Source organism: Phoxinus phoxinus (assembly GCF_949152265.1).
Source record: "Phoxinus phoxinus genome assembly, chromosome: 10".
In the NCBI taxonomy this organism is placed as follows: Eukaryota; Metazoa; Chordata; class Actinopteri; order Cypriniformes; family Leuciscidae; genus Phoxinus; species Phoxinus phoxinus.
In genome coordinates, this window is record NC_136885.1 from 11,932,696 (window position 1) to 11,958,615 (window position 25,920).

The window sequence follows — 25,920 nt, forward strand, 5'->3', positions numbered from 1 at the left end:
GTTGACATATATATATCCACATAATCATGAAGGTCTAGAATCATCCAAACAAAACACATCTTACAAGAGATCTATAATTTTTTGTATACTTAGTCAAAAGTCCAAGCCTTGTAAGTACATATATCATGGGAAAATGGATTATACTGTGTTAATAGGTTAATAAATCAAGGTTATTGGTCTTGTTTAGTGCATAAACATAACTTAACCCTTTAAATGACATCTGTATGCACTGTTATTTTTGATATTTGCCATTTTGTTATTTGTTTTTTTGTTTGTTATATAGATATAATGTTTTCTTCATTCTATTTATTTGTATTTATTTATTTATTTTCATTTAACTTTTTGATACACAATGCCCTGGTATGGCTGCACTTTGTTCTGAACTATGTTCCACCACTTTAACCCTTGTGCGCGTTTCGTTTGTGGTTTACAGTCGGGCTGTTTGGAGTCTTAGAGACCCCAGGCAAAAAAATGTAATATTGTAACAAAATAATTGTTTTTTTTGTTTTTGTTTTCACAATGTCATTTTACTCAGTTTATTAATGTTTTTACTTCACATTTGGACATTTTTACTCCACAAAATGTATATAGATACACTGTAAAAAAAAAATGCTGCGATTATTTAGCACAACTTAAAATCCAACATTGTTTCAACTTTAAAAAGTATGTGTTCAAGCTTGACTTAAAATATTAAGTTTAGTTAACTTAAGTTTAGTTTGGTTAAGTTGGATATTTAAGTTATCTCAACAAATTTTAACTAATCGCAGCCACATTTTTTACAGTGTAGACAGAGGTTTCACTCTTTAGATGTCCATCCATCCGAGAGTCCAAAATAACTGTATATAAGACTTAAGGAACTCTATGTCAAGTGGATTAGACCCAGGGAGAAAACCGGCAAGGAGGTGGGTGAAATGGTAATTTTAGTATCTTCACATGCTCTCTCCTGAACTCCAGGTCTAGGTCGTCTGGGAACGGGACCCTGGGACTGCAGCAGAAATCTTGTCATTGGCTGATCTCTTTGTGGCTGCAAGGAGGAAGAATCAACCTTGGGCCTGGAAAACTGGTAGTGAGTCTCGACGGGCCCAGTTCCATCAGAAACCAGTGGCTGGATCGGGTATGTCTCCCAAGGGTGATTTTCCAGAAATTAAACCGCATAGAATTTTAAGAGGACCAGCCGTTTGTTTCCAGTGCGGACACAAGACCAGCCTATGCACACAATTCAGCTAAACTTGCTTATTTATGCTATGTTCCTAGTGGTGGGGCAGCAAAAGTAAAAAAGCCAAATGTACTGCTACAGACAATTACAGTGACAGTAAATGGTAAAAAACTAAAGGCCCTAGTCGATACTGGGAGTGACCAGACCCTGGTGAGCAGGAAATTTGTGGCTCCATCTTTAATGAGGTCCTCTAATAAATTACCCATCTTCTGCATTCATGGCAAGGAAAGAACAGTGCCCACTGCAGACCTATTGAGGTAGAAGATCAAACCTACCTGTTAGAGGTAGGGGTAGCAGATAATCTTCTGTATCCCATAGTTTTGGGTCGTGATTTACCAGTACTCCTAGATTTAGTCCAGCCCTCGCAACAGTGCAATGTGGTGGTATCAAGAGATATGTTAAAGCAGCCAAGAGGAACCAATACAGATTCTTTCAACTGACATTTTATGTTGCAGACTTGGAGATCCCCAAAATAAAAATTAATCTCCAAGCCAAAAGCGACAAGCAAAGCTTGAATATAATGCCTCCCGATTGATCGATTGACACCACATGTTCAGCTGCCTACCAATATAATTCAATTAAAATGGAAAGATGCCAGTCTTGCTGCCTGCGAGAAAGCAAACGAGGAAAATGCAGGGGAGAGGACTCACAAAAGACAAGGGTGAGTGTTATTTATTTGTCTAGGGCATACTCTACCATCAGATTGGTGAAACAGCTGGTGGTACCACAGGGAGGGGAAGTTGTCCTTCACTTGAGCCATTCAGTTCCCTGGGCTGGCCACCTAGGGAAAAAGAAAACCACAGCAAGAATCAAAATACACTTACTGGCCCTGTCTGGAAGTGGATGTTGCCCAGTACTTTAGTAAGTATCTATCAAGCGTCCATCGAGAGTGCCCCTCCAGCCCCTTCCTGTAATCAGTACACCGTTCAAAAGGCTGGGCATGTATATCGTTGGCCTGGTGGAAAAGAGCCATGCAGGTAACCGGTTTCTACTGGTGATCACCGATTATGCTACGAGGTACCCAGAGGTATTTCCTTTAAAGTTTATCAAAGCCAAATATGTCGCAACTTGTTTAGTTTAGATATTTTCCAGAGTTGGGTTGCCTGCCAACATTCTCAGTGACTAAGGGACCATGTCCAATCTCCTGAACCAGGTCTACCAGTTGCTGGGTATCAAGAGTTTGCGTACGACAACCTACCAACCTCAAACTGATGGACTCACCGAACAATTTAATCAGACGTTAAAACAAATGCTTGAAGTCCGGGGACCTCTGACATTACTTAAAGAAGTCTGGGAAGGATACCACGGTAAGAGTGAGCCTAATAAGATTCTGTCTTATGTCTTGCAAATGAGGGAACGTCTGGAGAAAATGAGGGCATTGGCCCAAACAAACCTGATGGAGGCCCAGAAGCACCAAAAAGCATGGTATGACCAAACGTGTAAGAGGGTTCTTTGGTCGGAGAAAAATTGCTTGTGATGCTGCCGAGTAAGGAGAGTAAGCTGTTGGAGTAGAGTTGCTGGAGGATGGTAAGCAAGTGATTTCAAGAACCAGCTAAGCCCCACCACGTGTGAAGTGGTCACTCCAGGGCAAGATCGTGCTAGTCGAGTACTTCATGTAAACCATTTAAATAACTGGGTATCTCGACCTGAGAGCACAAGTTATGTTGATTCAATGGGTGAAGGAGGAAGGGTAATGGGAGGACCAGAGGCCTCATTTATAAAACTTTGCGTAGGATTTGCGTCAGAAGTGGCGTACGGATGAAACATAGGACGTGCGTACGCACAGAAATATTCAGATTTATAAAACTGTGCGCATGCACATCCTACGCAGTTTTCCCTTAATAAATCACAATCAATTCTAAATGTAGCGCAGCTTTTGCGGCTTCATGTCACGCCCATAGTTGCCCATAAATAGTCTGTGAAACGCCCACAAGTTAATATTCATATCATGGCAAACACAGAGAGGAAATAAAAAAAAACATAACTTCACTCAATGTGAAGTAGAAGTTATTGTTGGCGAGGTGGAAAAGAGGAGAAATTTTTTGTTTGGAGGGCACAGTGTGGGCATACTAATGCCAAAAAGACACTTGAGTGGCAAAAGGTTGCAGACGCCGTAAATGCTGTAGCCTCACAACCTCGGACCGTGGCCGAAATAAAAAAGAAATGGTCGGACAAGATCAGCCATGGTGCGTCATTACGCATTGTGATGGGGCATTTTATTTCCATCCATTTAATTGCATCTGACAAGCTACAGATGTCGGTTATAATCTAGGTGGAAATGGGAAATAGTTCAGTGCAAATGTAATTTCTTGCAGCTTTCTGAATGGTTGAGACATACGTCATATCATACGTTATTTTATCAAAAATAAAACAAACTAAGGCATATGCATGAATACTCCGTAGCTGATGAAGACATTTTTACTATGAAAACAACTTTCCCCAGTGGACAATTAATACATCTATCTATCTATTTATCTATCTATCTATACATCTCCCTAATTATCTATCTGTCTATCTAATTGCATCTATATCTGCTCCGCCAGACGGACACATTGACGAGAATATCAGTTTTGTACATTTTGTTCTGTTTACCATATTATTTATGAGGATGAATTGCATAACATGCCAATATTATTGCAGAACTTATTTCACTTTTCTTTTTGCAAATTGCAAATTGTTAATTTGCATTTCTGTTGTAATTTTCGTTTGATTTTGTTTGTTTTACACTGCAGATCGATCGAACGGGTGTTCGTAGGCTGTTAATTATACGACTTGCTTTGCGAAGTCTTCATGTTATTTATGAGAGGCAGTATTGCCATTTCTTTTACACAACGGTCTACAGTTTCACACACTTTCACGTGTTTCTTCCATCTGCCGACGGTGTCGCCATTTCTCATTTCACCCGTTTTTGTGCGTACGCCTGGGTCAGAGCTTGCATGAAGGACCGCACATTTTCCTGTGAAGTTTGCTTTTTATAAATACCAATTATTGCGTAGAGAGCGGCGTACGCCTTCTTTTGTGCGTACGCAACGTTTATAAATGAGGCCCCAGCACTTGCCTCAACCAGTAGCTTGAGATATCAATCTGGAGCATCTGCCTGAAGATCAGCAATCCCAGGTGAGAGCTCTATGTACCCCTGAAATCTTCTCTGAATATCCTCATGATGTTATATCATGGCCAGAGGAGAACTGGCCCCCCGACTGAGCCTGGGTTCTCCCAAAGTTTTTTTTCTCCATTCTGCCACCTGATGGAGTTTTGGTTCCTTGCCACTGTCACCTTTTTTCCACCTTTGTTCCACCTTTGTTGCCATTGGCTTGGCTTGCTTAGTTGGAGACATACAATTTTACATTTAATTTAATATTCAACAATAATATTGATCTGCATTCTGCCTGCATTGACACAATTATACAAGAACTGAACTGAGCTGTACGATGACATCACGGTTTACTCCAGAGCGCTATATATATATATATATAAACTAAATTAATAACTTTTTAAAAAACATCACTGAACTTAAGCTGGACTGTGATGCTATTTTCTTCTGGAAACAAACTTGTTTGCATTATTTTCCTTTTATCTCCTTTAAGCTGCTTTGAAACAATCTGTATTGTAAAAAGTGCTTTATAAATAAATGTGACTTGACTTGATATTAAAGCCTGATTCAGCTGTTAGACATTTGAGTTACATAATACCTGAGAGACTCCAAGACGCCTTGAAGGAGGAAGTGAACGTTATGCTGAGATAAGGAATTATTGAACCCTCTAAGCGAGTGGTGTCATCTGGTGGTCCTAGTACCGAAAAAGGATGGGAGTATCTGATTTTGTATTGACTTCCGGTACTTGAACTCTGTATCACAGTTTGATTCATATCCTACACCCCATATAGATGCCTTAATTGATTGACTGGGCAAAGCCAAATACCTGATGACCATTGATTCTGACGAGCATTCAGGACACCATGGGGGCTATTCCATTTCCGAGTTTTACCCTTTGGCCTGCATGGGGCACCAGCCACCTTTCAGAGGCTTATAGATCATGTATGATGGCCTGTGGCTTTCATTAGCCGCAAACTCTTTCCAAGGGAAGTTCGCTATTCTACACCAGAGAAAGGGTGTTTGGCAGTTAAATGGGCCCTAGACTACTTGAGATATTACCTACTGGGAAGGGAGTTCAAATTAGAAACGGACCATAAAGCTCTTATATAGGATAAGATATAGGCTATCTCTCCAGTTGTTGGAAAAGATGAATGATACCAATGGGAAGATCACACGGTGGTCTCTGGCTTTCTGGTTTACAGTCGAGTATGTTCCCGGCAAGTCCAATGTGACTGCTGACTACTTCTCTCGTTGTATATTGGCCATCTGTTGGTTATTAGTATAAATATAAATATATATATAATGTTTTTGTTTTTTTAAAGATTGCGCCAATATTGCAGTATATTTGGAATATATTCATGATAGTATAGAACAGTACAAATCTACAAATGTTCAGAAGGATGTATATTGGTAATATTGGGTTATTTTTTTCTACCCAAATCCTGGGTTGACCCTTTTTTGGGGGTTATTTTTTCAGTGTTTGGGTAGTTTTTGTGTTACCCAGCTCCTGGGTCAGGCGTAACACACCCAATGTTTGGGTCGATGTTTTGTAACCCATATCCTGGGTCAGACGTAACAACCCAGTGTTTTGGTAGTTTTTGTGTTACCCAAATCATTGGGTCGGGTACAACAACTCAGGGTTTGAGTTATTGATTGCGGGGCTTTTTGCGACCTCTTCAGGAGAGAGCAGCTAAGCTCCATGGTGTGTGTCTTCGGTAAAATACAGGTTTGTGTAAAAAATGTAGGGCCCGAGCACCAATGGTGTGAGGACCCTATTGGAATTGCTCTGTTTATTGTATCTGAAATGCCTGATGCCTTACATAAAATGTTATGATTTTATTCCACAACAACAAAAGATACAGAAATGATTGGGAACTGAAAATATGTTTTCAGAACTGTACACTGATTGTTTATGGAGAGGTTATGGAGTCAGTCACAGCATATTTCGGCTACTAGTGAAACGCAGGACAGCAGTCTGAAGTTAGAAGTTCCCCCGCTAAACATGATACAAGTGCCGCACTGTAAAAAACAAATACATCCCCAAGTCAAAATTTTCTAGTGACTGATAACATCTAAATTTTTTACTTAGTCTGACATATTATTTCTCATTGAGCCAATGTTAACAGACTATTGCAACAATTAATTCAATTTATTTTACAGAATTTCACTTGGGCCAATTAAAAAATTTAGATGTGACCAGTCATTAGAACATTTTGACTTGGAGAGGTTAAATTTTTTTTACAGTGCGGCACGAGATCCACCACTGTTGCGGTGGAAACGGGACAAGGTCGATTACATTTGAATTACTTCTAAATTTTAGATGTTTACTTCTAATATTTCTTAAACAAGCTTAAATGTATGCAATGTGTGTTAAAAACTATATAAAATGTTTAGTTTAGCCTTGTAAGTTTAGAGGATTTAAGTTTATCTGTAAACATAATCCATGTATGACGTAAAAAAAAAAAAAAAAAAGATAAACAAATAGATAGTAGCCTACTTTAGTAAAAATAAATCAAAGTATGATTGATTAAATCCACCCATTATGATGGATTAAATAAACAACCCAATTTGCTGGGTAAAATGAACCCAACGTGTTCTGTCCCATAGCCTACTTACCCTGCCCTTGGGCTGAAAATAATTTGGGATTTTTTTCAACCCAGTGTTTTTTTAGAGTGTAGGGCAGGCCTACAATTCAAATAATACAACAATAGAAAAACAAATAGCCTAATATTAATCCCATAACAAGTGAGTAGCCTGCAATGCAACATCACATAAAAATCGAAAGTAGGCAAACATTAATCCATTTTTTTATGTGTTCAATTGACTTTGTGGTAAATGTTTTTGATTTTCTAAGAAAGAAAGAAAGACAGAAATATCGCAAAATAACCTATAGATGGCACTAGGACTGTCTGAATGCTCATTGGAATACACAGGAAAAGATGGACTGACGATTAGTTCTGCCTGGTTCATGTTTACCAAAGATAGGCAGTTGATTACTCCTGTCGGGATGATTGGCCTGAACCACTGTCTATGGCCTGAACGGAGTACAAGAGTTCAAGCTGAGTTTTAACCACAGCGAGCGAACATGTAAGATTGCATAATCACAGGTAATTCTATGGTGTTTTGGACATTTTTATCTCATGCTGACATGAATTGTGTGTGTGACTGATTAAGTCTTGGACAGTTGTGTGTATTTTAAGAGCGCACATAGTTTGTTTTTTCCCTTGTTTACAGTGTTGATCAGTGTTTATGTGCTGACTTTAGTGTATTGACTGCTGATTAAAACTAAAGTGTGAGTAGTATGCTGTCTTAGGGTGGAACCTTTTCTCGTCGTGTTGTTTATTTTTGTGAGTGACTGTGATTACACTACCCACACAGTATGTAGGTCAAGAACACACACGTCTGCACCTCCTGACTGCTAAGTCCAGTCAAGCCTTTATTGTTGTTCATCCATAATATATATAAAGCGTGAACCTAATTCGTTTTACTGTCATTGTGATTATGGTGGCGTGTACCTGGTTTTTCAGAATAAGAAATTAAATAAAATATAAGTTTAATCCATGCATACATCAAATAAGTCTAATTGGCCCCATAGAGTTTGGATTTTTGGTATATGAATAAAATAAATTATTCCGTTTTCCAGCATCTTTTGTATATTTGAACCCTTTCCAGCAGTGACTGTATGATGGACAAACTGAGGACAATTGAGGGACTCAAACACAACTATTAAAAAAGGTTCAAACATTCACTGATGATGTAGAAGTAAACACGAGCACAGGGGGTGAACACTTTTTGAATGTAAATTGTACTTAATTTGTATTCTGGGAAACACGCAAGTATCTGCTGTTGCTTCCGAAGGGCAGTACAAAAAAAAAAACTGCCCTTTTTTTTTTGTAAAAAAACTTTGAGGTCATCAATTGTCCTCAGTGTGCAAAGATGGATCTCAAAATCATGCAGTCACTGCTGGAAAGGGTTCAAATATGCAAAATATGCTGGAAAACGGAATCGCAAGAACAACCATAACAAAACAAATACCAGTCGTGGATCATCAGGTAACGATACACAGTATTAAGAATCAAGGGTATGTAAACTTTTGAACAGGCATGTTTTTATCAATTCAGCTATTTTTTGTCTTGTGGACATCTTTTATCTGACATATCTTATTCAGGACAGTACTAAATAAAAAATAACATGCATTTTGTATGATCCCTCTTCTTTTGTTAAAATTATTCGCATTTTCATACGTTCTGCAAGGGGTTCATAAACTTTTAAGCAGCACTGTATTTAGACACACTTTTTACTTGTTTCTTTTACATCATGGGGGGAATGATTAATTGATTCTGCAGACATGCAGTATAATGATTCTCCTCCTCTAACCTGTTGAAGAGAGTCTGTCATGCTTTTCTTTTCTCATGTGCCTTGATTTCTCTTGCCAGAAGTAAGTAACGTGATGTATGTGACCAGCTTCCTGCGTTATATTAGGTACGTTTTATCCAAATTAAACAAAAAACATATTATGATCCGTATAGACAGCTGAAAATGTACAATGTTTTATTATTCCTGTCCTCATGCATCCAACCAATATCATTCTCATTGTTACAGGCTTGGAGGTAGATGCGTTTCTGCTCATGTCATTCAGAGGAGGAGTCTCTCAGGAGCGGATGCCATTAATGCCCTGCGGCCCTTTTACTTCGCTGTACATCCTGATTTCTTTGGCCAGCATCCAAGAGAGAGAGTAATAATATTTAAATAATTATATATTATTATATACACAAACATTTTCATTTAAAATGCATCATAATAATGCTTGTTATTTGTAAATATGGTAACACTGTACAATAAGGTTTCATTTGTTAACATTACGGTAGTTAGTTGTCATTGTGATTTATTAACTAACTTGAACTAACCATGAGCAATACATTTGTTACAGTATTTATTAATCTTTGTTAAAGTTAGTTCATAAAAATACAGCTGTTCATTGTTTGTTCATGTTGGTTCGCAATGCATTAACTAATGTTAACTTTTTATTTTAATAAACTATTAGTAAATGAAATTAGCATTAACTAAGATTAATAAATGCTGTAGAACTATTGTTCATTCTTAGTTGGTGTAAACCAATGAAACCATATTGTAAAGTGTTACTATACATTTTTCCCCCCGTTTTCCACATTTCTCTGCAGAGCAGTTGTACGGAGTTTTTTGTTTGTTTTGTTTTCTGTGTTATAGGAAGTGAATGAAAACTCCCTCCAAAGGCTAAATGGTTATCTGGAAAATCTTCAAAAGCCTGGAGCGAGATCCCCCAAACCCACAAACCTCACTTTTTATGTCAGGGACACAAAAGAAACGGCAGACTCCAGCGGTAGTCTGATAGCCTCAGGTAACACCAGTTCACCTCTGATTCACAGTCATTTTTACAGTCTCCTGAAGCCATGTGATAACATTGTATGAGGAACAGATTGTAATTGTTTGTTTTCCTTACTAAAGTCTTTAATTCCCTATTTTGACAGTATTAAGCAAAGTTTTCATTCAAACGTTTGGTGTCTAAAATATATATATATATATTTTAATGTTAATGGTTTTATTCAGCAAGGATACAATGAATTGATAAAAAGTGACAGAATGTAAAAAAATGTTTTTATTAATTTATAAAAAAAAAAAAAAAAAAGTTTCCACAAGAAATAGCACAACAGTTTTAAACATTGATAATAATAAGAAAAGTTCCTTAAACACCAAATTGGCATATTAGAGTGCCACTAAAGACTGGAGTAAGGCAGTGTGTCCACCAAAGTGTTTTTAGCCAGCTGAAAATGGCAGGCGCTCTTCTGAAAACGCCTACAGTGGGTCAGTGCTTCGGTGGCGCAGTGGTTTGGTTGCTATGTTCGGTGAAAGTGTTACTAGCTTCTGATAGTTTATTTCTAAATATAAAAATATCGACACAATGTAAAGTACTTGTTCTGGCCCATCTTTTAAATGTTTTTGTTCTGTTGTTGTGTTTGTTGTTGTTGTCTGTTGCCGTTGTTCAAGCAGGATGTGGTGGTTGGTCGGTGTGGTATTTGTCCCGCCTCTCCTTCACTCTGATTGGATGTCTGGGTAAAACGTTTTTGAACTCTCTGCGTCCGGAAAAAAACGCCAAGCATTCAGCGTTAAATAGAAGCTCAGTATGGAAGCTTGTTTCCACCACAGAATAATAAAAAAATACAAAAGGTAATTACGACTTTTTATCGTACATTTCTGACTATTTTTCCTCGCAGTTTTGAGTCAACATATTTCAATTCAGACTTTTTTTCCTCACAATTGTGAGAAATAAACTTGCAAATCCACGGAAAAAAGTCGAGTTTATAACCCGTAATGATTCTGAAAACGAACCCTGGTGTGATTGCTCTGTTAGTGCGGTTTATTTGAACGCTACCATCAGAGCCCTGGTGCACATCAAACAAGCGGACCAAGACCCATCAAAAGGTTTCAAATTAACTTGTGCGGTTTGAGTGAAATATAAACGCAACATGGATCAAAGACATGTAAACAAACCAAAAACAGGACATGATGTCACAAGATGCAACCCTAAAAAGGAAGAAATGCTCAAGCATACCTGTTTTTTCTCATAATAGTCGTGATGTTACACTTCACATTTCGGTACAGGCATCAGAACCACGTCTCCTCGCAACAGATCTTCGCTTGTGTGTGTGACGGGATTTATTTCTGCCACTGTTTTGACTCCTTTACACATTTTATAAGCTCTTCACGAGTTCTAAGCTACATACAACGAGCGCATTTATCCCAGGATGTTCAGTAAGTTCTGTCATGAAATATATGCAAAAGCTAATCAATCAGGTTGTAAACATATCCCTGTGCATTTAGGTTCGGTGTTAAAATGCCAATGTGAACGCTAGGACTACCGGTAAATGTTTTGATTTTCTTTCGGTCCGGACTAAACAAACCAAGCAAACCAAACTACAAGTGTTAACACACCATAAAAGTCGCAGAAACAAGCTTCCATAGCTCAGCGCCTCGTCACATGGCGTTTGCAAACAATTGAGAAAATACGTTGGCCTTGGGAGAAAAAAAAAATCCTTTTGGTGGACACTCAGCCTAATGGCTGCTGACAATTCCTGTGTTTTGCCATCACAGGAATAAATTACATTTTAAATATATTGTAGCAATGTTTCACAGCATTACTCTTTCCAATGTATTTTTATTCAAATGTATGCTGCCTTGCTAAGCATAATGTACTTTTTTTTTCAAAAACATTAACAAAAAATCATACCGACCCCAAATGTTTGAATGGCAATGTTCTGTTTCCAATGCATGATTTTAATTGAAGAACCCTACACTTCCCAGGATTCCGGTCGGTGAGTTTCACCCTGCAGTCTAAGGATGTTCTGAGCACAGTGCTGGATGTCCTGAGGTCCTGTAGCCTCTCGGTTGAACACATGCAGGATGTGCTCAAGGCTAAGACCAGGAAGAGCTCAACACAACAGCCTGAAACGGCTTTCTATCGGCCTATCAAATGGGACAAGACGTATTACACTTTCACTGGCTTCAGGGACCCAGAGCAGGAGTTAGAGCAAGCCAAGAGAGTGGAGCCCACACTGAGGTATTGAGAGAGAAAGAGAGAGAGAGACATTTCCTTCGTGCCAATTCACATTAATCTTTCTTTTTTAAGTCAGTTTAGGTTGCTTATTCACTCTTTGCACTACCACATGGCCATTTTTGGATGAACTGAACCGGTGTCAGACCACCTAACTGCTAGACGAGTGCTAGAGGGGTCCTATTATGCCTTTCCACTTTTTTAACTTTAGTTAGTATGTAATGTTGCTGTTTGAGCGTAAAAAAGATTTGCAAGGCTACAAAGCTCAAAGTCCATTTCAAAGGGAGATATTTTATTTAACAGAATCCTCTTTTCAGGAACTACAATGAACGTTTGGACAACAACGTGATTTTTCAGTCACAATGTTCCTCATTTAAATAATCCGCGCCCACGGAATAAGCAAAAAAGGTGCGAGGCCTGGTTGAGCTGCATCAGAGAAGGCTATGTCAAAGAGACACTGTTTTTCAATGTTTCCAAAACTCATTTGTTTGACGTTCCTATAAGGCTGAAGAACTTAGAGTGGTTCATTTATTTTAAACACCGTTCCTGAACATTATAAACACAACGTTTATCTGTGCCCTGCACATTTTATGGAGAACAGCTTGTTTTCTGTTGCTTTGTAAGCTCTCGCTTTTGTAAGACGGTTCACTGCTCCTTAGGAAAATGAACCATGGTTTTGTGATCGATAACTTTCGATAGGTTTGTGTTACCTTAGTTTTCCGACAAATATCATGATTAAATGGTGGATAACATCGTACAGTATCTATAATGTATAAGAAAAGTACAAAAAACATGCCACTCTGAAACGTCCTGTGAAATCCGTGCTTGCAAAGTCTCTGCATGAAATCCGTTCTGCATGATCCTCTTGTTCGTTAACATTGTCAGGGTCTGAATCGGGCTCGAATTGGTTTGAAATTGACGTTATCCTTATTCATGTTTACATTAGAGAAGAACTTGCAGTTATGGAGGGGCAGGACATTTTTTTGAAGTGGTGCCAATCTTAACACACTAGGCCAGGTAACCAATCACAGCACATTTCGTATTTTGGCGGAAGGGGCTTCATCGAAATCGGGGTGTTCGAGCCAGACTGGGGAGAGAGGAGCTGGAATAATGTAAAATATGTGAAAAATAATGTGTTTTTTGAACAATCAAACATAAAAATATAGTACACCCCAAAAGCAAAATCAAGACTCAGGGTTCGAACAAGGATGAGTACTGGAAACCCCTTAAAACCAGCCATTTTTATGAAGAAGTACTTGAAAAGTGCTTGAATTATTGAAAGACAATATATATATTTTTTTTTTTTAATTTTATTGATAAAACAATCTTTTCACAGAGAATTAAAACTCCTGTCCGTCTGATATATATATATTGCATTGCAGTCAATGCATGTGCTGCACTTTGTTTGTACCATTTTGTTCTATCTATTTACCTTATTTAGAATTTAAAAGATAATAAAGAAAGATATTGTTTGATAAATGAGATCTCTGATTGTAGTCCTTGGGAAAAACAAAACAAAAGTAGTGCTTAAAGTCCTGGAATTAGATTGTACAGTGTCTGTACGAACCCTGAAGACTTTGTGAAAGGGCATTATGGACCCCTTTAATGTTCAATTTGAAATGTTGTTGAACTCACGAGACACAAGTGGGTGTATCACAGCGGTTAGAAAGAGCCCAGCTGGCACCTTTAGTGTCACACCAGAATCCTTGTTTGTGTTTTTACATTTAATCATGTCCGTATCCATAGAACAATTCTTCTTAAGCCATCATTTGTATATTACTATCTAATGTTTTTTTTTGTGCCATTAAGTACAATGAGTAATGTGTACATTGAACCACAGATGAGCCCAGGCTCAACAGAAACCCATAGCCTGAGATTGAAGCATTGGAAACACTGAGGCTGTGAAATTCAATGAAAACCTTGGCACACACTTTCAACTGTACAAAGCTTACTGTATCATATTTGGTACGCAAATTCATCATGATCAAAACTTGTTGTACTCAGTCTACTACATGCCTTCTGTCTTCTAATTGATAGTTCATACTTTTTTTAGCAAGTTAAAGGCCTTTTTAATATAATTCTAAAAATGTCCTCTTTTAGGTTGTGGTTTCTGTGTCTTTCTGCAGTGAAATTTTTAATGATTTTTATAAAGTATATAATAACTTTTATATTGTTACTAATATTTCAAGTCGAACATTTACTGGACTGAAGTAACTTGGGTTTACTTCTATTGATACTCGATTCTGATTGGTCGATCGCACCATCCAGCGGTGGTTTTGCCTCCCACAGTAAAAACTACTGAGCTTCAATCATAAAACTAAGCATGTATATAACAACATAATTAACATATTTTTGCATCGTGTAAGTAGTCTGCTATACTGTTATGAAGGTCTCATCGATTTACATAAGCTATTAGAATTTCATCTTGCTTTGTGGCCATGTAAATATCAGCAACTGCACCATATTTTATGCTCAGTTTGGGCCTTTGAATAAAACTGAGGTGTTTGTTTCCCTCAAGTATGTGCTCCATATTCTCACTATATCATACTATATAAGCCATAAAAGCCTGATGTATAAAATCTGATACTCAACAAAAAACAGATAAGATTCAATAAACTGTTCCATTTCAAAACATGTTATTTTCCTGGTTATTATTTTATATGTGAAGCTTTACAGGGTTAAATCTGAACTTGATTATTGTTTGCTCTAGTGTTGCATGGTGCAGCGATAATGGAATTGGCTAAATCTTATCTGACCCATTTTAGAGGAGGAGCTTTGAGCTTTGTGACAACTTTAAGAAAGGTTTTTGGACACTTTTGGAAACCTGAAGAGTATTGTCAAATACTACATGTAACATGAAAAAAGAGCTATTATGTCAGACAAAGTTCATTGTCAATATTCTTTAATGAATCTGGGATACTGTATGTAATGTTTCATTGAACTCAAGCTGAAACGTTGTTTCACTTTCTTTCTTGTGTTTATCTTCAGTTTCTGGCTGAGAAACAATGAGCCGGAGGCCACAAAGAAACAGAATGCCAGTCTTCCACGCCGTGAGGAGCTGAAAAGATTGAAAAGACTGCTGATTCAGAAACTTGGTTTGTTGGATATCAGGTCAGCTCTAACTCAGACTAAGGTGCACTTATAGTCTGTAAAGTGCTTGGTCATTTTTAATCACCAAGTATATTTTAGTTTAATGTTAATGCTCAAGACTAGCAGCCCTGTAATCGATAATTCTTCAGTTAATGGTGAACTTGAACTCCTTAAAACCGTTTAATCAATGTTAAAACATTTATCACATGTCACCCTGGAAAGAGTACGGTCATTAGTCAACCTGTAAGTGACATTTTGGTTATAATGTCTGTTGGTGTGGCTTGCTTATATATATATTTTTTATTTTTTTTATTTGGAGTTAGCTAGCAAGTTGTCAATTAACTTTGAATTTATAAGATTAAAAACTTAAAACTATTCTCAGATGAAATAAAAAAATAAATCAAAAAGTGACTACATCATTTACAAATAAAGTACTAAATATGTTGAAAATGTGATTTTTAAGAAGTAAAATAAGTTGTTTACTTTAAATCTATTATAGAAAAGATTTAACCAAGACATATATTTTGAAAAGAAATGAAACAATTCTGAAAATGATCTTTAAAATTAGGGTCATGTAAAAAGACACACACACACACACAGACACAGACACACACACTCAAATTAAAGCTTGATTTGATCTTGATTTTGTTTTCTTTAAAATCATCCAAGCAACTGCAGTTCACCCATATAATTAATGGTTCAGTATATTCATCAAGATATGGAAAACCTCTCAAATATACACTAACATACATTTTTTTTTTATCCTTTTAGTGTACTAGGATGTATTCAGTTGATCAAAGGTGATGGTAAATTCAAATGCTATACAAGATTTCTATTTCAAATTAATGCTGTTCTTTGAAACGTTCCATTCATCAAAGAATCCTGAAAAAAATGTATTATGGTTTTCACAAAAATATTGAGCAGCGCAAGTTGCGCAACTGTTTTAACTTTTATGATAATAATAATACAATCTTTCTTGAGCACCAAATAAGTATTAGAATGGTTTCAGAAGGATCCTGTGACACTGAAGACTCAAGAAATGGCTGCTAAAAATGCAGCGTTGCATCACAGGAAGAATGACATTTTAAAATATTCTAAAACAGACATTTTCACTATCATTTTCAAATTGAAAATGAAATGCAACTTAAAAAAAACAACCATATACTTTTAAACGGTAGTGTATGTCTGCTAATGCAGGTATGTGTAAAACTAAGTGGTTGACCTGTTGGACACAGTATCTTGTGTTGTGTTCTTACATCCAGCTGTCAGTGTTCACCATGTTTAGTCGTCATGTGATTCTCTGTCCTGTAGGTGGCAGCGCAAATGGGGAGTTTCACACAAATGCTGTCAGCTGCAGAGTCTGGTTCGTCTCTCCACACAAAACCCTGAGGCTCTGCACCACCTGAGAGGTAACCATGGAAATAGAATTTATGAAATGGGATCAGATGGATTAAATGTTCAGTGGCACAAGTATTTACTCAATTTCCTCTCTCCCAAAACATAGGACACACAATAGTTTTTACTGACCAATCAGGGATGAATGCCTCAGGGCATGTGATGCTAGGAACAATGGATGTCCACCATCAATGGTCAAAGGTACAGCTTTTTTATTAAACCAGTGTCAAGGTAATATTTACTTTTAAAAAAGCTTAAATGGATAGTTCACCCCATAATGACAATTCTGTCATTAATTTCTCACTCTCATGTCGTTCCAAACCCGTAAGACTTTCACTCATCTTCAGAACACAAATGAAGATCTTTTTGATGAAATCTGAGAACTTTCTGTCCCTCCATAGACAGCTACGCCACTACCACTTTGACGCTTCAAAAAGTTTATAAAGAGATCGTAAAACTAAACTAAATTAATTGAGTGGTTTAGTCCAAATATTTTGAAGAGACTTGATCACTTTTTTATGATGAACAGAGTGAATTTAAGCTTTTTATTCACATTTAAACATTGATCAGCGAACATAAACAGAAGCTCAACTGAACCTGTTTGACGTGCAAGAATGAACCTCATTGGTTCATGGGGAAGCTCAAACGTGCTGCGTAACACGAGAGTGAACCTCATTGGTTCATGAGGAAGCTCAAACGTGCTGCGTAACACAAGAGTGAACCTGATTGGTTTATGCACGTCAAGCAAACATGCTTGAGCTTCCGTTTACCACAACTGATGTGTGAATTGATGAATGTTTATATGTGAATAAAAGCCTTAATTCAATTTGTTCATCATATAATAAAGTGATCGAGTCTCTTCTCAAAATGTGGACTAAACGATTCATAGACTAAAGCTCAATTCATATGGATTAGTTTTACGATCTCTTTATGAACTTTCTGAAGCGTCAAAATGCTCGATTTCATCAAAAAAGAACTTCATTTGTGTTCCAAAGATGAACGAAAGTCTTACGGGTTTGGAACGACATGAGGGTGAGTAATTAATGACAGAATTTTCATCTTTGGGTGAACTATCACTTTAAAATATCATGGCAAACATTTATGCTGACTATGAGGCTCGTCCATGTGTATCCTCAGCTCTTTGAAAGATTACAGAGTTACAGAAGCCTGTTCCAGCAGTCGGATTGGCTGAAGGAGCGCATCAGTCACCTTCTGGGAGGGATTCAGGTGATCCACATCAAGCGGTTGGGTCCAGCTCTGCCTCTGGAGGAGCACTACAGCACCCTCAACACCTTCCACAAGAGACTGTTGCCTCAGCGCCTCTACCTGCACCCCCGCAGCCTGCAAGGCCTCACGATGACCTTGGAAAAGTAAATACTCGTATACTTTCAGTCCAGCCATTTGCTCATGTGTGGTTCCTTTGTTTACAACCTTCAACTATGTAGGGCAGGGTGCTCAGAAATGCACTAGATCTCATCACTAAAAGCACGATTGAGCCTCAGTGATAGCAACAGTGCTTACGGGAAGACAAATCTTAGTTAACGTGAAATCAGAGTAGTTACTTTTTTAATAAGTGTCCCTGGATTTGTCCATGTTTTATGAGGGCATGTATTTCAAAAGAAAACAAATCGGTAACTTTTTTTTATGGTCCCCTTAAGACATTTTACTAGCTAGTAACTTTGCAACTACATGTCAATTAACTCTCATTAGAGTATTAGTAGACTGCATGCTTAATATCTGCTAACACTTTATTTTGATGCTCCTCAACAGACATTCTACTGACTAAGTAACTTTGCAAGTACATTTCAACTTATTAGTAATACTCTAAATCTCTACTTATACTCCGATGACAGTTAGTAGACATGTAGGTGCAACGCTACTTATAGTCAACAGAATATTTAAAGGGGACCATCAAAATTCAGCAACTGCACCAAAATGAATTACCAAAAATTCTTGTATCAGATTGTTGGATCAGGAAATATTTTCTCCACCTCTGAACCAACTTTTTTTAATTCAGAATTTTTTTGACATAGTTTTTGTAAGATATATTTTTTTGTGTGAAAAAAGTCTTTATGCTCAGCAAGGCTGCATTTATTTGATCAAAATAAAGTAAAATAAGTATTGTAAATTGTAAAATATTATTACATTTTAAAACTAATGTATTCCTGTGATGGTAAAGCTAAAATATCAGCATCATTACACCAGTCTACCATTACTCCAGAATTTGTTGCTCAAGAAACATTTCTTATTATTTTTATGCTGAAAACAGTTGTACAAAATGTTATTAGTAGAAAGCTCAAGAGAACACCAGTTATTTAAAACAGATTTGTTTAGTAACAGTGTTAAAATGGAAATCTGTTGTAACATTGCCTTTACTGTCATCTCAATTTAATGCATCCTTGCTGAATAAAAGGATTAATTTCTTTTTTTTTAAACAAGCATGCAAAAACAACCTTTGAACAGTGGGATATTATAATTAAAAATATAATAATAAAAAATGATATAAATATAATAAAAGGCAATAATTTAATAGCCAATGAAATCTGTATGGGTAAAATCTAACTGCCCTAACATTGTGGCCAAAAAGGCCAATTCTCGATTGACAGGCTTTAAAGTAGCTGAAGATCTGACATAAATTGCAGATATGATATTATAGTAGATGTTTTATTTGTGTCCTCCCGGTTATTTATTTAATTAGCTATTTTCTTCTAGTGCCATCAGCCAATCAGAAACCACCCGACTTATGATAACTGCAAAAATAATTACAGTATGTGCTTAGAGTTAACAGAACGTATTGTCCGTTTGTGTGGCCGCTTACATGGTTATCATTGTAGTAATAATTATGAATAGGCCTTTAGATTCATCAGGCGTTTGTCTCAATTGCATTTGGTGCAGCAAGTAACATTACTAAAAAAGTATTATTGTAGCTTTAAATGGATTGCTATGGGAAATATGTATTGTACAGAATAGTATTCCACTGAAAGGATAAGATACAGATAAAAATGAAACAGAAGAGAGACCATTCTGGACTGTTAACAACAGATTGTAGATGAATGGCATCATCTTAATTCCTGCGGTTTTCTTCTGTTCTATTCATTTCTGTCGTGTTTCTGACTGATACATCCTCACTGTTCACTGAGAAGGCTTTGTGCTGCTTAATGTGCCGTCAATCATTGTTTTTACTATTCTGTTCTGTTGCCATAGTGACCGCTCCACCCCCCGCCTGCATGAGATGGGCCACTTCATCATCCCCACTATGTGTGACACCCTCCAGCTGCAGAACTTCCTCCAGAGCCAGGCCCAGGAGGCCCGGAGACGCATGCAGCGGAAAGACAAGTGAGTGCTTGACCTATCGGTGCTCATTAACATGACATCACAATTGACCATTTACCGTGTTAATGGTATTAAAGGGATAGTTCGCCCAAAAATGAGAATTCTGTCATCATTTACTCACCCTCAAGTTGTCCCAAATCTGTATGGACCCCATTGACTTCCATGGTATATATTTTTTTCTTCCATACTATGGAAGTCAATGAGGTCCATCAACTGTTTGGTTACCGACATTCTTCAAAATATCTTCTTTTGTGTTTAACAGAACAAAGAAATTCATACAGGTTTGGAACAATTTGAGGGCAAATGATGACAGAATTTTCATTTTTGGGTGAACTATCCCTTTAATGTGCATGAATCATCAGTAAATTATTCTATAGACCAAACATGTTTGTTTTCATTATTTGAAATTGAATCCATTATTTTTAACAATCCAATCCCAAGTCCCGATGGATAAAATTGAACTACATTATTTGAACTATATGTCCTGTTACACTTAGAAAAACATCTCAATAAAGAAATGAAGTGTTGCAACAGCTGTTTTATATTTTATATGAAATAAAATATAAAACAGCTGTTGCAACACTTAATTTAGCATAATGATTGTTTTTAGACACTAGAATTGTTGTCTTTGAAATTCACACCACCATTTGCTCAAAATATATTTATTTTCTTTTTTTTTTAGTTTAAAAGAAATTAATACTTTCAAGGACACATTAAATTGACAGTAAAGACATTTATAATGTCTTTATTTATAATGCCTACGGATGTTTTCTGTTTCAAATAAGTGCTGTTCTATTGAACCTTCTATTCATCAAAGAATACCGAAAAGAAATTGTATCATGTTTCCAAAAAGTATTAGACTGCACAACATTGATAACAATAAGAAATGTTTCTTGAGCAGCAAATCAGCATATTAGAATGATTTCTGAATAATCACATGACACTGAAGATAGAAGAAGAAATGGCTGCTGAAAATTCAGCTTTGCCAGTTTAAGAATAAATTACATTTTAAAATATATTCATATATAATAATAAGTGGGGTTTTTTTTATCAAATAAATGTGGCCTTGGTGAGTATAAGCGACTTAAGATAATATATATATATATATATTTATATATGTATATGTGTGTATGTGTGTGTGTGTGTGTGTGTGTATGTAATTTTAATTTGTTTTAATCTTATCAACCACAAACATTTGAACAGTAAAGTATGTTGGACTTTATTCATTACTATTTTAGAATGACTGGTATGATTACTGGTATATGTTAAGATAGTAAAAAATTAAATAAAAAATATAAACTTAACTAATAAGCAAACCTTCCAAAATGTCTTCAAATAATGCATCTTGAAAAGTTTTGTCTCGTGGCTCTGATGATGTTTGGTCTTTTTTATGCATAATCAATACAAACACAAGACAAAATAACTTAAGAATTATTTTGGGTTAACTTCATTTTGTAACACTTTATTTTACAGTGTCCTTGTTACATATGTTAAATATACTTACTGTAGTAATAACAGTAAATGATCCATGATTACATGCAACTAACCCTAAACCTAATCCTTCCTAACCCTATAGTAAGTGTGACATGTGGTCCCACTTTATATTAGATGTCCTTAAAGGTAGGGTAGGTCAGAATTGTCTAAAAAAAACTTTTATTCAAATTTGTTTAAACTGTCTTTATATACCAATGCATAATTAAAATGCAAGTACTCTGAAATAGAGAATATAAAAAACCGAGTGACTCTAGTGTATTTAATCTAAAATAAACACAGCTCATTAATTCCATTCACTCCCACCTAAAAACGGGTGCGCGAGTGCGCGCACGTGGGCAGAGCCAGTAATAGCGGCGGTAGTCATGGCGACGGAGAGTGACAGTCGCGCAAGCCAATCCTGTGATTCGTCCCGAATGGAAATAATGAGCTGTGTTTAATGAAGATTAAACGGTCTAGAGTCACTCGATTTTTATACTCTTTTTATCAGAGTACTTACATTTTAATTATGCATTGATATATATAGAAAGTTTAATCAAATTTGGTAAAAAGTTTTTATATAAATCCTACCTACCCTACCTTTAACTACTATTTAATTACGTCAAAAAATAAGTACAATGTAATTATTGTGTTGATACTGTATTGCAAAACACTTTTGCTGCTATTGAGGTGGGATACAGGTTAGGTTAGGAAATGTTTGGTGGTCTGGGTTGGGTTAAGGTCTGAGGGAGGGGTCAACAGTGTCATTTTAGATGTAATCACATAAATTAATGAAATAATGTAAAAACACTTATGTGCACAATAAGTGCATTGTACCAAATGATTAATTTGAATGTTAGTACATAGTAGTTAAAGACACCGAATATAAAGTGGGACCGAATATGTTGTTAATTAATATTACTCACCCGTGTTGGGGAAAGTGACTTTTAAAAGTAATGCGTTTCAATATTGCGTTACTCCCTAAAATGTACTAATGGAAAGTAATGCATTATGTCAATTTTGTCTTTTCTTATCTGGGCTGGTTCTATTTTTGGCTAATTTAAAGGCCCTTTGAGTGAAATGAATAAGCCTCAGGCTGAAGGAAATGCAAATGTACAGTAGAGGGCGCAGCTCAAACAAACCTTTCAGATGTGCTGCCATTCTGGACCGCAGAGGAATAGAATGCAAGAGAATAAAGTAAATGAAAAACAAATTAAACACAAATGTAATGTTAGTAATTTTCGCTTATTGATATGATTGAATTGGATAATCAAGGGTCGCAGTAGAGGTACAATGTCAGCAAAGACATACACACAGTACAATGTCAGCAAAGACATTGGTTAATAAAATTAGATTAAATACATAAAGTATGTTTGTGTAATTTAGCATTGAATTATTGCAGGTTTGGGTAATATTGTGAGTTTGCATTTTACTGTTTTTATTCATTTTGAGGAATACTGGATCTGTTTGTGTGCAAGTGAGATGAGTAAATGCCTGTTTACTTTTAGTCTACAGTAACCATCATGTTGCACACTGAACTTACTCCCAGTTCCTCCTCTCAGCATGGGGACAAGAGAGGTGTCAGTCGATAAATGGGAAAACAAAGTGACTTGCGTTACTTGTTTGAAAAACTTTGTTGTAAATATATGCATTACAAGTAACTCGCGTTTCTTCAACACTGTTACTCTGTACTTAAATATATAATTACACTGTAACAATGAAGTGTTAAATAAAGTGGGTTACACTAATTTTAAGTGTCATTGTTATAGTGTAATTATATATTTAAGTACTGAGTAATGGTAATTAATGTACTTACTATAGGGTTAGGATCTGGTTGAGGGTTAGTTGCATGTAATTATGCATAATTTACTGTTATTACTATGATAAGCACATGTAACATATGTAACAAGCACTCTAATATAAATGTAATGTAATGAAATGTAAAATGTAAACTTTTATTTTAAGGGGTCCCTGTTACAGTGCAATTGACCGTTCGCCCCCCTTAGTTACTGTCGCTATGTCCGACAAGCCACGCCGCTCTCATGCCACGTTCTCACGCAGTGAAAAATACATCGCGGAGCAGAGAGGACACCGACAACACACTGACAGACAGGACAGAGCAGGTTACTTTTTGGTTACTTTTGATATTAAACATATTAAATAAAGTCTTGTCTTTCAAATTTGGTAATTTTTTAAAAGAAATTTAAACAATAAATACCGTTTTGTGGCTCTTTAATGTGCCGTGACAGATCGCTGTAGAGCCTCAGTTAAACTAGACTTCCTTCTAGTTATTTTATAGCATCAAATATACATGAATGAACATAAGAAGGAATGTTGTTTTAACTTTGGAAAGGCGTCAGTACACTCCGTTTTTCAAGTTAAAATCTTCCCATGTAAATCTACTAATTCTCCTGACTGTTTTGTCGGACAAAATGGCGGATGCCGAAGTATGATTGGTCAGATCACCTGTCAATCAAGCTCCCTGCGAAGGGTCAATTATACAGTTATGTACTGAATAAAAACAACTTGTACTTACTATAGGTTTAGGAGTGTTTGTTTAATGTTAAGTTACTTGAAGTAATGCATAATACACTGTTATTACTATGGTAAAGACATGTTAAAAATGTAACAGGGACAGTGTAAAATAAAGTGTCACCTATTTTTGTATTGTAGCCACTGTTTAAAACCGTCTTTCATTAAAATGCCAAATGCTCCATGTATGCAGGTTGGAGGCAGAGGAAGAAGACCTGATCTGGAGTTGTCTGCAGGATCTGTCTCTGCGCAGTCTGTCTAAAGAGCCCAGCGTGTCGAGCAGTCAGATGATCCCCTGCTGCAGGCGTCTGATGGAAGAGAGGTCTCCTCAGATGCAGGGCCTTCGTCTCTGCGTCTCTCACTTCTATTCAGTCATGCAGGATGGGGATCTGTGTATTCCCTGGGACTGGAAAGGCTGAAGAACGCTGCACTTTATTACTCATGTAGTCACTGTAAGATTTTGAGATTTTGGAAACGGCCTATTGTGTAGGCATACTTATAAATGCACTTTGGTTCTGAAATAGCTGCACATGGTGTTGTGCTTTTTAGTCATTGGGCCACAGTAATGTGATGTTATAACTTACCACAGAAAGTTGATTATTGATTATTTTCACTGCCAACCGTATACATTACTCGTGAGCATAACACTTAGAAAAAAACATGGTCATAAATTTGTAAAGCATCATGTCTCAATCAAAATAGCTTTTGAAAGTACTCATAAGGCTCTTTTTTGCCTTGAAACAATCAGTCGCTGTATTTTAACATGCAACTTTGAGTTATTATACACACACACACACACACACACAGGTTGATTCTGGTTTTCACTGTGGTGCTAGATTGATGCTCCATATAAGTGACTGCTTGAGTCTTTATCATTTCAAGACCTGAATGTTCCTGATTCACAGGAGATAAACTCATGTAATGCTGCCACAATCTAAAATGCAGTCAAAACTCTAATAAAGTGTTTTGAAAAAATGATTTGTTTTTCTAAATACTGAGTGTCTATATTCACAGTATTCAGAAATGGAAAAGTGTTCTCTTGTGTAGAGTCTGTTATCAATCCTAAATGCTGTAATACTGTCAGTTTTTAGATGTGCGTCTATATTGTTTGCTGCTATTGCATTTTAAAGCTTTATAATGTGACATCTGTATGTATAATAAATATCCAACTGTGTAACCACAAAGTTCAAACAATGGTTCAAGTGTTCATGGTTACTATTGTTATGTACATATTTGGTTTACAATGTTTTTGAAGATTTTGTTCATTGTGACAGTCCATGAATTTCCCACTCTAACAGATATGATATGTAATAATTCAGTTGTGTCAATATGAATGTGTATAATACTAATATTATTTTATCACATTTTTATTCGTATTAATGTTGAAAACAACCTTTCTGCTTAATGTTTTTGTGAATATCACAATAAAGCTTTTTTAGGATTTTTCAGTATCAATTTCTTTTTTCCCGTACCGACCCCAAACATTTGGTTCATGAGAGTTTCCACAAAAATGGTTGTCAACATTGATAATAATAACAAATATTTATTGAGCACCGAATCAGCATATTAGAATGATTTCTGAAGGATCATGTGACACTGAACACTGTTTAGCTTTGCCATCAGATAAATAAATTATATTAAAAAAATAAAAGTTATTTTAAAGTGTAATGTTTCACATTGTTGCTTCTTCTTTTTTAAGACTTCTTTCAAAACATTAATGTCAATTATTCTAAAACTTTAACTGTTAGTGTAGATGTTAAAGCGTCTCAAAGTTGAACTTGCAGGCACCCGCACATTTTCGAGAATGATCTCATCCCTGCATGACTGAATGTGAATCATCACTTTCAACTGTCACTTGTGAGTGTGTTCATGGTCTGCGTCGCTGTACTGTCTGCTTTCAGACAGATTTACACAGGAGGATTGAGACAGAGGTTATCAGCAAGCAGATCACAGTCCAGCCAGAAGTATTTGCTTCCCTGTGGGCAGGGAGGATTTTCTGGTTTCTTCTCATTTTAGTCATTATTCATCAAAAACTGCCTGAAGTCTGTAATTATCATTAAGAATGAAACTGTTTGAAAATACTTGAATGTCTACTAATCAACCGTTGTTGTTGTTGTTGTTGTTGTTGGAGCTGCAAACAAACAACCAACACTGTAAAAAAATCTAACCTCCAGTCCCCAATTCAAAAATTTCTAGTGACTG

The 25,920-nt window shown here is 36.4% G+C and overlaps 1 protein-coding gene across 7 annotated transcripts; it reads left to right on the plus strand.

The window, feature by feature from the left end:
• The first annotated feature begins 7,225 nt into the window (after positions 1-7,225).
• On the plus strand, positions 7,226-25,389 carry tcaim (T cell activation inhibitor, mitochondrial). 7 transcript variants are annotated; one of them, XM_079626088.1, is made up of 12 exons: positions 7,228-7,417; positions 8,747-8,792; positions 8,913-9,045; positions 9,537-9,687; positions 10,338-10,400; positions 11,649-11,904; positions 14,887-15,009; positions 16,300-16,397; positions 16,493-16,584; positions 17,521-17,753; positions 19,588-19,719; positions 23,912-25,389. In XM_079626088.1, the coding sequence occupies exons 2-12, from the start codon at positions 8,761-8,763 to the stop codon at positions 24,135-24,137; spliced, it is 1,539 nt and encodes a 512-aa protein (XP_079482214.1). In that variant the 5' UTR covers positions 7,228-7,417; positions 8,747-8,760; the 3' UTR covers positions 24,138-25,389. The 7 variants fall into 7 exon arrangements, with proteins under 7 accessions (XP_079482216.1, XP_079482214.1, XP_079482217.1 ...); XM_079626085.1 differs by having other exon boundaries at positions 7,249-7,417; positions 10,335-10,400; positions 23,912-25,384; XM_079626089.1 differs by having other exon boundaries at positions 7,306-7,397; positions 23,912-25,384.
• Positions 25,390-25,920: the final 531 nt, after the last annotated feature.

Excerpts from the sequence above, each read along its gene's own strand:
- tcaim (XM_079626085.1), top strand. The coding sequence starts at position 8,761 with ATGTATGTGACCAGCTTCCTGCGTTATATTAG. Across the intron at positions 10,401-11,648 it reads CACTCTGATTGGATGTCTGG|GATTCCGGTCGGTGAGTTTC; the intron begins GTAAAACGTTTT and ends TACACTTCCCAG. Across the intron at positions 17,754-19,587 it reads CTCACGATGACCTTGGAAAA|TGACCGCTCCACCCCCCGCC; the intron begins GTAAATACTCGT and ends CTGTTGCCATAG.